Genomic DNA, 13,828 nt, shown 5'->3' with positions numbered 1-13,828 from the left:
TGCTTTCCCTATCTTTCCAAATTTTTTACAGCATGATCATTTGATCCTTTGTTGCTTCTGAAGCTAGAACAATACAAGTTTTAAAATTTTCCTTTGCTAGTGAAAGAATATCATTGCTATAGTCCATGCTACATTTGCCTCATGAATGCTTTAGCTGTGCTACGCTCAGTACTTTAGTTGACTTTACACTTGGTTGAAGCTGACAGTGTACAGTAAGAAATATTCAGATCATTATATAGCCTCAACAGGTAAGGCTCCATTATCTTTCAACACTTAGTTGCCTCAGCCTGGGTTTCCCATTCTACTGGGTGGTTTTCCATTGTGTGAATGAGCCACATCCATTCCATCAGTGACCACTTTGGTTGCTTTTGGTTTGGCACTAGTATGAAAAGTGTAGCTACAAACATTCTTGCACATGTCTTCTGGCACGTTATGTGCTGAAATTCCTCTTGAAGATATATCTAGGAATGGAATTTCTGGGTTTTAAGGTATTCTGATGATCAACCTTGTAAGACAACAAACAGGTTTTTAAGTTGTAACAATTGATACTCCTTTCAACAGAGTCACTTTCTAACACTTGTATTTGTGAGAATGCCTACTTGTTGACAACTGAATAGGTTGTCACTGTGACCTTGGGGACTCACTTCTCAGACTGCTTAATGAGGTTAAATATTTCTTCATAAGTTTGTTAACCACATGTGTTTCCTTTTCTGTATAACATCTATTCATATATCTTTAACCAGTTTTTTTCTATTGTATTTTTCTTATTTATCTGTAGGTGTTCTTTATATATTTGGGCTACTCCCATTACCACTTATTGTCCTCTTTCTTTTTCATTTAACTGTTTCTTTAAAAATGTATTTATTTGTAATTGAAGGACAATCGCTTTCCAATATTGTGTTGGTGTCTGCCACATAGTCCTCTTTCTCTGGAGACTTCATGCTGACTTCATCAGTCAGTGCTGTCTCCTACTTCGCAGTTTGTGTGCTTCTGTCTCCAACATGTAGATGCTATCGCCCGAACTCAGCTACCTGAACAGAGCCCCTACCACCTACTGCTTCTGCATTCAGAGAGCACCTAGAAAAGTAGTAGGTGATTCTCATTTACTCAGTAGATTCTCACTAATTATGGTAATTATGTCACCACTTTATGATTTATATAGTACGTGAGTTTTATTGCTACCAAAATACAAACTTTGCTGAGATGTACAATATACATTGTTAGCCTGCTATGGTTACAAGTTAAGAGAAAATTAAAACTTAAAAGGAAAGTTGCTATTTTAAAAGTCTGCAAGTCTTAAATACCCATGCTGCTGCTAAGTTGCTTCAGTGGTGTCTGACTCTGTGCGACCCCATAGACGGCAGCCCACCAGGTGCCCCCGTCCATGGGATTTTCCAGGCAAGAACACTGGAGTGGGTTGCCATTTCCTTCTCCAATGCAAGAAAATGAAAAGGAAAGTGAAGTCGCTCAGTCGTGTGTGCCTCTTAGCAACCCCATGGACTGCAGCCTACCAGGCTCCTCCATCCATGGGATTTTCCAGGCAAGAGCACTGGAGTGGGGTGCCAGTGCCTTCTCTGAACCCATACTTACTCCTAAAAGCATCATGATGTCACTTTTCTTTTAAAGCTTATAACAACCCAAACAGCCAACTCCACCAGCAGCTGTAATATTTTTTTGTTTTGTTTTTAAATGACTCAACCAAAAGTCAAAGTAATTAGGAGACATCAGTTCATCTTCCTTTTAAACATCCAATAATAGAGAAACTCTATTGTAATCATCTATCCATCAAAAGGCAATTTTGACTAAGCACCACCTACACGTGCTCATAGAGCAACACTGGCTCAGATGCTATGAAAGATACAGTGGGAAAAAAAAGTGCCAACATAAATTTGACTTCCAGGAACTGGTAATCTAACCAGAATTTACATGGAATTATGGAACTCATTGAACATATCTTTTCCCCTCCCACAAAAAAAAAGAATGTTTACTGTTAACTACTTTGAGAGAGGGGCTTCCCCTGTGGCTCAGAGGTAAAGATAATCTGTCTGCCAATGCAGGAAACATGGGTTTGATCCCTGGGTTGGAAAGATCCCTTGGAGAAAGAAATGGCAACCCACTCCAGCATTCTCGCCTAGAGAATCCCATGGACAGAGAAGCCTGATGGGCTACAGTCCATGGGGTTGCAAAAGAGTCAGACATGACTTAGCAACTAAACAACTCCGAGAGAAGCAGCGTCATAGGCTCAGAAGATGCTTTAAAAAAGGACAGCCCAGACCCTGACCCTCAACTTGCCCTTGACCTCATGCAGAGATGATTAGGATCTCAAGAACTTGGATGCAGGGATGCACAGGATGCTGTGAAAGCTTGGGAGAGAGAGAATCAGGGAAGACTTCCTGGAGGAGGAGGCATTGCATTGAGAAATATAAGAATCAACAAGTTGGGTAAAAAGAATGGCAGGACGTGCAAACTGAATGTGCAAGAGCCTGACCAAGAAGAGAAGAAGATGAAAGTGTAGAAGAGGACAGAGACGCTGCTAGAGCAGCCCTCCAACTCTGAGAAACTGTCAAAAGCCCCGAGAGGTTGGCAAGAGGTGCTCTGTTAAAGACAGGGTGTGAAGTTTGGACTTGATCCCCAGGGCAATGGGAAGCCACAGAAAAGTTTTAAACAGGAGTAACACGATCAGATTTTGCTTTGGAAAGATCCCTCAGGCCTCAGAGTGGAGGTTGAATTGGAGCAGAAAAGAGGGACAGAGGTCAAACTAAGCAAGGTCAGTTGTGGTTGAGACTGTGGTGACATGAACTAGGGAGGATGAGGGGGATGGTGAAGAAAGGGGTAGAGGGGGAGATAATAAGGAGGTGACCAACTGCATGGAGGAGATGCTTTGACAGAAGAGAATATCAAGAATAACTCTGATATGAGTATTGCGACTCCTGCTTTCTTTTGGTCTCCATTTGCGTGAAATATTTTTTTCCAGCCCTTCACTTTTAGTCTGTATGTGTCTCTTGTTTTGAGGTGGGTCTCTTGTAGACAGCATATATAGGGGTCTTGTTTTTGTATCCATTCAGCCAATCTTTGTCTTTTGGTTGGGGCATTCAACCCATTTACATTTAAGGTAATTATTGATAGGTGTGGTCCCGTTGCCATTTACTTTGTTGTTTTGGGATCACGTTTATACAACCTTTCTGCATTTCCTGTCTAGAGAAGATCCTTTAGCATTTGTTGAAGAGCTGGTTTGGTGGTGCTGAATTCTCTCAGCTTTTCCTTGTCTGTAAAGCTTTTGATTTCTCCTTCATATCTGAATGAGATCCTTGCTGGGTACAGTAATCTAGGTTGTAGATTATTTTCTTTCATTACTTTCATTATGTCCTGCCATTCCCTTCTGGCCTGGAGGGTTTCTATTGATAGATTAGCTGTTATCCTTACGGGAATCCCTTTGTGTGTTATTTGTTGTTTCTCCCTTGCTGCTTTTAGTATTTGTTCTTTGTGTTTGATCTTTGTTAATTTGATTAATATGTGTCTTGGGGTGTTTTGCCTTGGGTTTATCCTGTTTGGGACTCTCTGGGTTTCTTGGACTTGGGTGGCTATTTCCTTCCCCATTTTAGGAAAGTTTTCAGCTATTATCTCCTTGAGTATTTTCTCATGGCCTTTCTTTTTGTCTTCTTCTTCTGGGACTCCTCTGGGACTCGAATGTTGGGGCATTTCACATTGTCCCAGAGGTCCCTCAGGTTGTCCTCATTTCTTTTGATCCTTTTTTCTTTTTTCCTCTCTGCTTCACTTATTTCCACCATTTTATCTTCTACCTCACATATCCTATCTTCTGTCTCCGTTATTCTACTCTTGGTTCCCTCCAGAGTGTTTTTGATCTCATTCATTTCATTATTCATTTTTAATTGACTCTTTTTTATTTCTTCTAGGTCTTTATTAAACATTTCTTGCATCTTTTCAATCTTTGTCTCCAGGCTATTTATCTGTAACTCCATTTTGTTTTCAAGATTTTGGGTCATTTTTATTATCATTATTCTAAATTCTTTTTCAGGTAGATTCACTATCTCCTCCTCTTTTGTTTGACTTGGTGGGCATTTTTCATGTTCCTTTACCTGTTGGGTATTTCTTTGCCTTTTCATCTTGTTTAGATTGCTGTGTCTGGAGTGGGCTTTCTGTATTCTGGAGGTCTGTGGTTCCTTTTTATTGATGAGGTTTTACCCAGTGGGTGGGGTTAGACGATTGGCTTGTCAGGGTTTCCTGGTTAGGGAAGCTTGCGTTGGTGTTCTGGTGCGTGGAACTGGATTTCTTCTCTTTGGAGAGCAATGGAGTGCCCAGTAATGAGTTTTGAGATGGGTTTATGTGTTAGATGTGACCTTGGGCAGCCTGTATGTTGATGTTCAGGGTTATGTTCCTGCGTTGCTGGAGAATTTGCATGGTATGTCTTGCTCTAAAACTTATTGGCTCTTGGGTAGTGGTTGGTTTCAGTGTAGGTATGGAGGCTTTTGGACGGTCACTTATTACTTAAAGTTCCATGTAGTCAGGAGTTTTCTGGTGTTTTCAGGTTTTGGGCTTAAGTCTCCTGCCTCTGGATTTCAGTTTTATTCTTCCTGTAGTCTCAAGACTTCTCCAACTATACAGCACTGATAATAAAACTTCTGGTTAATGGCGAAAAGATTCTCCCCTGTTAGGGACACCCAGAGAGGTTCACAGAGTTACATGAAGAAGAGGAGAGGGAGGCGGGAGATAGAGATAAGCAGGAAGAGAAAAAGGGGGACTCAAGAGGAGAGGGACAGATTTACGCAGTTGTCTGTTCCCAGAGTGCTCTCCGTAGCCCAGACACCCAAAAAGATTCACAGAGTTGGATTGGGAAGAGAAGGGGAAAGGAGGAAATAGAGGTGCTCTGAGGTAGAAAACAGAGAGTCAAGATTGGGAGAGAATAATCAACACACTCCTGAATAAAAATGGGAACTGAATACTGGATTCTTAAAGGTTCACAATTTATATCATATACTGAAAAACAAAAATTAAAAGTCTAGAGTAGAGGTTAGACTCTTAAAAATGCTATATTAAAAACAAAAACCAAAACACACACTCAAAAAATTTTAGAAATATATATGAAGTTCGGTTTAAAAATAGGGCTTCTCTTCTTTTTTTTTTTTTGGTAAGGTTATAGCATATTGAAAATGAAAATTAAGGAGTAGCAGAGGAGTACTAGAGGACTTTAAAAGAAATAAGAGAAAAAGAAAAAAAAGAAAATAGAAGAGAAAAAGGGGGGGGGAAAGAAAGAAAGAAAGAGAAAAAAAAATTTTCCCTAATTAAAAAAATCGTAAAACTCTATGAAAATGAAAGTTAAGGAGTAATGGGGGAGTAACAGGGAATTTTAAAGGAAAATAAAAGAGAAAAAATTAAAGAGAAAAAATTAAAAAAAATTTTTTTTTCTTACTTAAAAAAAAAAAGTAAAAATATATCTAGGAATTTCTCTGGAGCTGTTGAAGTCAGTGTGGGCTTGGCTCAGTTTCAGATAGCTCCTCATTCCAGCTTACACTTCTCGATATCTACCGGCCCCTTCCGGTGTAGTCAGTGTTTTCTACAGGGATTTTAATCTGTTGCACCGGTCCCTTCTGAAGCGGTTCCCTTTGTTTATTTGGCTTCTGTTTGCCGGTCTCTTCAGAGCCTCATTTCCGCCCTGACACAGGCGGGTGGAGGTGGACTCTTATTCAGGTAGCTACTTCCGTCGCGCTGTGGGGAGGGGCTGGCGCTGCTTTCTCCCTCTGCGCTGCTCAGGCTCCCGGCTGCGCTATATGGAGCATGCCTCACGCTACCCGCGGTTCCAGCCCTCGAGTGTTCCACAAAAGCGCAGAACAAAAAGCTGCGCCTGCTCTTTGTGCCTTCCCTGTCAGAGCGGTCCAGGCAGTCAGGGGCTTGACAGGCGCACTCTCCCCGGGTGCGCGCGCCCACTCCCTTCCGCGGTCCCAGTCTCAGTTTCCGCCAGCGCCAGTCGGGTGCATGCGCCTTCTGCCTTCCGCGTCCCCAGCCCCAGTCTCCGCCAGCACCGGTCGGGTGCCTGCGCCCTGTGTCTCACCGCGACCCTCCCGGTGGATGTCGACCATCCAGAATCTCAGGAGGTCTTTGATTAGAAACTGGAGGCCTGTTTGCAGTGTGGCAGGGGATGCGGTCTTTGGGGCCGAGCCTGCCCCTTTCTCCTCCCCCCTGCCTCCTGCCTCCGGTGGGGCTGGGCTGGTCCGCAGCCTGCGAGTTCTTCTCTGGACTTTCTCGGTCCCTTTGTTCTGCCAACGGCCGGCAGTGTGTTCGGCCGGTTAATTTTCTCTCTCTCTCTTGCTCTCCCACAGTTCAAGTTGACAACTCACAAAAGCTCCCTCTGATTGTCCTCAGGGCACTCAGGCCCGGACCCTACCCCAAGCAATGCCGCCAGCTCCTCTCCGTTCTGCCCCCACTTGCTGGTGGCGGATGCAGGTGTCTGGGGTGCTTTTCTGCTGGGAGTTGCTTTTAGGCTCGTAATCTGTGGGTTTTATTTATTGTTTCCCTCCCAGTCAGGTTGCCCTCCGAGATTCAAACACTTCCCCCAGGCCCGCCAGTGCGAGGGTTTCCGGGTGTCTGTCCGGGTGTCTGGAAAGATCCTCTATTAAGACTCCCTTCCCGGGATGGATCTCTGTCCTTAGCTCTTTCGTCTCACTTTTTTCTTTTATATTTTGTCCTACCTCCTTTTGAAGACAAATAGACTTTCAAATAAAGGCTGTGAAAAGAGACAAAGAAGGACACTACATAATGATCAAAGGATCAATCCAAGAAGAAGATATAACAATTATAAATATATATGCACCCAACATAGGAGCACCGCAATATGTATGGCAAACGCTAACAAGTATGAAAGAGGAAATCAATAGTAACACAATAATAGTGGGAGACTTTAATACCCCACTCACAACTATGGATAGATCAACTAAACAGAAAATTAACAAGGAAACACAAACCTTAAATGACACAATGGACCAGCTAGACCTAATTGATACCTATAGGACATTTCACCCCAAAACAATCAACTTCACCTTTTTCTCAAGTGCACACGGAACCTTCTCCAGAATAGATCACATCCTGGGCCATAAATCTGGTCTTGGAAAATTCAAAAAAATTGAAATCATTCCAGTCATCTTTTCTGACCACAGTGCAGTAAGATTAGATCTCAATTACAGGAAAAAAAATTGTTAAAAATTCAAACACATGGAGGCTAAATAACACGCTTCTGAATAACCAACAAATCATAGAAGAAATCAAAAAAGAAATCAAAATATGTATAGAAATGAATGAAAATGAAAACACAACAACCCAAAACCTATGGGACACAGTAAAAGCAGTGCTAAGGGGAAGGTTCATAGCATTACAGGCTTACATCAAGAAACAAGAAAAAAGTCAAATAAATAACCTAACTCTACACCTAAAGCAATTAGAGAAGGAAGAAATGAAGAACCCCAGGGTTAGTAGAAGGAAAGAAATCTTAACAATTAGGGCAGAAATAAATGCAAAAGAAACTAAAGAGACCATAGCAAAAATCAACAAAGCTAAAAGCTGGTTTTTTGAAAAAATAAACAAAATTGACAAACCATTAGCAAGACTCATTAAGAAACAGAGAAGAACCAAATTAACAAAATTAGAAATGAAAATGGAGAGATCACAACAGACAACACTGAAATACAAAGGATCATAAGAGACTACTACCAGCAGCTCTATGCCAATAAAATGGACAACTTGGATGAAATGGACAAATTCTTAGAAAAGTATAACTTTCCAAAACTGAACCAGGAAGAAATAGAAGATCTTAACAGAACCATCACAAGCAAGGAAATCGAAACTGTAATCAGAAATCTTCCAGCAAACAAAACCCCAGGACCAGATGGCTTCACAGCTGAATTCTACCAAAAATTTAGAGAAGAGCTAACACCTATCTTACTCAAACTCTTCCAGAAAATTGCAGATGAAGGTAAACTTCCAAAACTCATTCTATGAGGCCACCATCACCCTAATTCCAAAACCAGACAAAGATGCCACAAAAAAAGAAAACTACAGGCCAATATCACTGATGAACATAGATGCAAAAATCCTTAACAAAATTCTAGCAAACAGAATCCAACAACATATTAAAAAAGTCATACACCATGACCAAGTGGGCTTTATCCCAGGAATGCAAGGATTCTTTAATATCCGCAAATCAATCAATGTAATACACCACATTAACAAATTGGGAGATAAAAACCATATGATTATCTCAATAGATGCAGAGAAAGCCTTTGACAAAATTCAGCACTCATTTATGATTAAAACTCTCCAGAAAGCAGGAATAGAAGGAACATACCTCAACATAATAAAAGCTATATATGACAAACCCACAGCAAGCATCACCCTCAATGGTGAAAAATTGAAAGCATATCCCCTGAAATCAGGAACAAGACAAGGATGCCCACTCTCACCACTACTATTCAACATAGTGCTGGAAGTTTTGGCCACAGCAATTGGAGCAGAAAAAGAAATAAAAGGAATCCAGATAGGAAAAGAAGAAGTGAAACTCTCGCTGTTTGCAGATGACATGATCCTCTACATAGGAAACCCTAAAGACTCTACCAGAAAATTATTAGAGCTAATCAATGAATATAGTAAAGTTGCAGGATATAAAATTAACACACAGAAATCCCTTGCATTCCTATATACTAACAATGAAAAAACAGAAAGAGAAATTAAGGAAACAATACCATTCACCATTGCAACAAAAAGAATAAAATACTTAGGAGTATATCTACCTAAAGAAACAAGAGACTTCTACATAGAAAACTATAAAACACTGATGAAAGAAATCAAAGAGGACACAAACAGATGGAGAAACATACCGTGTTCATGGATTGGAAGAATCAATATTGTCAAAATGGCTATTCTACCCAAAGCAATCTATAGATTCAATGCAATCCCTATCAAGCTACCAACGGTATTTTTCACAGAACTAGAACAAATAATTTCACAATTTGTATGGAAATACAAAAAACCTCAAATAGCCAAAGTAATCTTGAGAAAGAAGAGTGGAACTGGAGGAATCAACCTGCCTGACTTCAGACTCTACTACAAAGTCACAGTCATCAAGACAGTGTGGTACTGGCACAAAGACAGAAATATAGATCAATGGAACAGAAGAGAAAGCCCAGAGATAAATCCACGAACCTATGGACGCCTTATCCTCGACAAAGGAGGCAAGGATATACAATGGAGAAAAGACAACCTCTTTAACAAGTGGTGCTGGGAAAACTGGTCAACCACTTGTAAAAGAATAAAACTAGAACACTTTCTAACACCATACACAAAAATAAACTCAAAATGGATTAAAGATCTGAATGTAAGACCAGAAACTATAAAACTCCTAGAGGAGAACATAAGCAAAACACTCTCTGACATAAATCACAGCAAGATCCTCTAGGACCCACCTCCCAGAATATTGGAAATATAAGCAAAACTAAACAAATGGGACCTAAGGAAACTTAAAAGCTTTTGCACTACAAAGGAAACTATAAGTAAGGTGAAAAGACAGCCCTCAGATTGGGAGAAAATAATAGCAAATGAGGAAACAGACAAAGGATTAATCTCAAAAATATACAAACAACTCCTGAAGCTCAATTCCAGAAAAATAAATGACCCAATCAAAAAATGGGCCAAAGAACTAAACAGACATTTCTCCAAAGAAGACATACAGATGGCTAACAAACACATGAAAAGATGCTCAACATCACTCATTATTAGAGAAATGCAAATCAAAACCACAATGAGGTACCATTACACGCCAGTCAGGATGGCTGCTATCCAAAAGTCTACAAGCAATAAATGCTGGAGAGGGTGTGGAGAAAAGGGAACCCTCTTACACTGTTGGTGGGAATGCAAACTAGTACAGCCACTATGGAGAACAGTGTGGAGATTTCTTAAAATACTGGAAATAGAACTGCCATATGACCCAGCAATCCCACTTCTGGGCATACACACTGAAGAATCCAGATCTGAAAGAGACACGTGCACCCCAATGTTCATCACAGCACTGTTTATAATAGCCAGGACATGGAAGCAACCTAGATGCCCATCAGCAGATGAATGGATAAGGAAGCTGTGGTACATATACACCATGGAATATTACTCAGCCGTTAAAAAGAATTCATTTGAGTCAGTTCTAATGAGATGGATGAAACTGGAGCCTGTTATACAGAGTGAAGTAAGCCAGAAAGATAAAGAACATTACAGCATACTAACACATATATATGGAATTTAGAAAGATGGTAATGATAACCCTATATGCAAAACAGAAAAAGAGACACAGAAGTACAGAACAGACTCTTGAACTCTGTGGGAGAAGGTGAGGGTGGGATGTTTCGAAAGAACAGCATGTATATTATCTATGGTGAAACAGATCACCAGCCCAGGTGGGATGCATGCGACAAGTGCTCAGGCCTGGTGGGCTGGGAAGACCCAGAGGGATCGGGTGGAGAGGGAGGTGGGAGGGGGGATTGGGATGGGAAATACGTGTAACTATATGGCTCATTCATATCAATGTATGACAAAACCCACGGAAATGTTGTGAAGTAATCAGCCTCCAACTAATAAAGAAATATAAATTAAAAAAAAAGAATAACTCTGGACTTCTCCTTATCTAAATAAAGATAAAGAGAAATTTTCTGGCCTAGACAAGGGTCATCTTGAGATCTTCCAGACACAGAAGTGCCAGAAACTTGGTCTCCATGCTCAGATTCCTGTTGCTGTCAACTTTCTTTCTTTCCTTCTTTTTCTAGTTTTTTTTTTTTGGCTGTGCTGTATGGCATGCGGGATCAAGGATCTTAGTTCCCTGCCCAGGGATTGAACCTGTGGCCCCTGCGGTAGAAACTCAAGAGTTTTACCCACTGGCCTGCCACAGTCCCTGCCTCTGACTCTCTAAATGGCAGGTGTAACCTCTGGGATCCACGAGCAGGCACGGCTGGCCCCCGTTCCTTCACTCCCCGTCCATCCTCAGCCGGAAGGCTTGAGTGGCAGAGGCCCCGGCTACACAGCATTCGGGAGCCTGGAGCACCCTAAGTTTTACTCCCCACCTTCTTCCACTGTCTGCCAGTAGAGGCCAAGCATACTTTCCCCCAAGACTCCGACTAAAGAACCTGTTAGAGGACAAGACACACTGACATGATACCCTCAAGCAAGAGAGAAAAAACGTGGAACAACTTTCTGAGCTGAGCGGCTCACATAATTTTAAGGACATTCCATACAGATCTATGAGAAATAAAATGTTTACATATTCCTTCGAGGATCGTATTCTGTTCATACATGATTCCAATTTTATACAACAAAAATTCACTGATGGGACCCCCAAGTCCTAATCCAATGACTCACAGCTAAAGAACATATTTTGAAAAAAAACAACAAAACTTTGCTAAAGGAAACTGGAATAATTCACGCAAGCAGTTAAAAAGGATCCAGAACACTGCACTGCATGCTTGCGGTATGAGATGACAGGACAGAAAGGCAGGGAGAAGGCAAGGTCTGGAGGACGTAAGCAGCCAGCGAGCACCCAGGAGGGACCTGAAGCCGGGAACCCTCTGAGCAGCAGCCAGTCACACGGCACCAGACAGAGAGCAGGCAGGCCTCTGTGTGTTTAGGAACGTGTAGGACACGAGACGGGAAGCCAGCGGGGCTGACTCCAAAACAGCAAAATGCCAACGGGTCCTTGGAGGCCCATCTAAGTATCTTTTGATCTCAACCTATAGCACCCATAATAGGAAATCAAACGCACTGTAAGGGAAGATACGTCACCTGTTTTTGGAAGAGGGTAACTGATATTAAATAAATCCTCCAGAAAAGAGAAGATGGGACCTGTGATGTTCAAAGCAAAGTCTGCGTTTCCCTCTGCGATGGCATCTTTCCGGGCCCAGATGCGTATCTAGACAGAAACAATTAAGCAGTGATTAGGAAAAGCAATATGTACAGTGATTCTGGAAAGTGGCAGCCTGCTTGCTCTAATTTCCTGATGCTCTGGAGCCAAAGGCTATCTTTTCAGAAGAAGTTGCGTGATAAAATGTTTAAATGTGTCCAGGCAATGAGAAAAGCCCTGGAGGCTATTCATTAAGTTGGGAACAGTGATTCTCCAGAAGTGTGTTATTTCAATCTTTTGCAATAACATGTAAAACTTCTATAATTCAAAAATAATCCTGGTTACAGGGGCTGGGGGTGGGGGCTTTACCACTGGTGACTCAGTGGTGAAGAGTCAGCCTGCCCATGCAGGTCTGACCCCTGATTCAGGGAGATCCCACGGGCTGCTGAGCAACTAAGCCAGGGTGCCACAACTACTGAGCCTGTGCTCTGGAGCCCGGGAGCTGTAACTACTCAGCCCGCGTGCCACGCTAGAGGCCGTGCTCCGTAACGAGAGAAGTCACTGCAACGAGAAGCCGCACACCACAGTGAGCAGCCCCCGCTAGCAGCAGCTAGAGAGAAACCTGCAGAGCAACGGAGACCCAGCACGGCCAAACATAAATAAAAGATAAATCAAAAAAATCCTGGGAGTGGTATCCACCCCCACAGAAAACATGGACTCTATATTAGAGTAAAAGGGCCCTTAGGATTCTAGCTTCCCTTTTCAGGACATATTTCCAGTGATTCAAAACAGAGTTGTGCAGTTAGTAGGGGTTACAGAGTATAGAACATATGAAACAAATATGAATCATGCAAATTTAAAATGATTTGTTAATAAAAAACATGAACGCAAGTGTGCTCAGTCATGTCCAACTCTTTGCAACCTCATGAGCTATGGCCCACCAGGCTCCTCTGTCCATGGGATTTCCCAGGCAAGAATACTGGAGTGGGTTGCCATTTCCCTCTCCGGGGGATCTTCCTGACCCAGGGACTGAACTGGCATCTCCTGCATCGGCAGGATTCTTTACCACTGTGCCATATGGGAAGCCCCCAAAACATGAATAGTCCCATCTTATTTTCAAATTTTGAAATAAGGTTAATTTCTTTAATTTTAAAAAGTTCATCAAAAGTTTCATGACTTCTACAGTTATTGAAGCAAGCAAATTATATCCTCTGTATATGACACTTTCATGCTAGTAGTAGATGGAAAGAAATCCCTGCCATGTTTTGTTAGTTTAGTGTGACTGTACTGTTGTTTGGGTGCTTCAACTTGTTTGTGTTATTTTGGTGACTAATTTGATGTTGTTTTACCATCCATTGTCATTTTGTTTTGAAATCATGGTGCCCCTTCAACAGTACCATCTGAACTCTTTTAAATGGAATTGCTAGTGTCAATGCTTACACACACGTATGAAACACCTAACTCTAGAATGAAAGTTAGCGAGGAGGGAATTAAGATAATCGTCCTGATTGTGAATACAGTTAATTTGGGAAAGAGCTCTCTATAAAACACAAGAGACAACGTGAAGAAAACGAAAAGCAGCACAACAATATCTGCAGATTGCTGTCCTCCAAGCAAACGTTCACTTGTCTTTGCTTTTATTTCTGTTGGAAAGTTTCTCTTGCGTTTTATGACTTTTGAATGACATGAGGGCTTCGGAATGCTTCCCTTTCACAAAATGTAACCACCTGTTTTAGAAACCTCCTGCCTGGATTCTCTCCTTTCCTCCAGCCTCCTCCCACCCCAAGGCCTCAGTCCTGCCCCTATACTACCTGTATCTGCCCTGTCTCAAGCTCTCATCTCCAAGGCAAAGTCAGGAGGACATCTAAACCAGAGCCCACACTGCCGAGTGGAGGTAACAGTCACCACGTTCAGGATACTATGTGCATATTAACTGTAGCATTTTGG

At 41.8% G+C, this 13,828-nt stretch overlaps 1 protein-coding gene across 2 annotated transcripts in view; it reads right to left on the bottom strand.

Annotated features, from left to right (window-relative positions):
• LVRN (laeverin) overlaps window positions 1–13,828 on the bottom strand; it is a 77,304-nt gene that overhangs the window by 38,236 nt on the left and 25,240 nt on the right. For both annotated transcript variants that reach the window (XM_065941141.1, XM_065941142.1), the window contains exon 4: window positions 11,824–11,950. In XM_065941141.1, the coding sequence (XP_065797213.1) occupies window positions 11,824–11,950 (127 nt within the window). The remainder of the gene's footprint in view (window positions 1–11,823; window positions 11,951–13,828) is intronic.

Source organism: Muntiacus reevesi, chromosome 7 (genome assembly GCF_963930625.1).
Source record: "Muntiacus reevesi chromosome 7, mMunRee1.1, whole genome shotgun sequence".
NCBI classification, from domain to species: domain Eukaryota; kingdom Metazoa; phylum Chordata; class Mammalia; order Artiodactyla; family Cervidae; genus Muntiacus; species Muntiacus reevesi.
The sequence above is the reverse complement of the archived record's forward strand: the minus strand, read 5'-3'. Positions and strand labels throughout refer to the sequence as shown.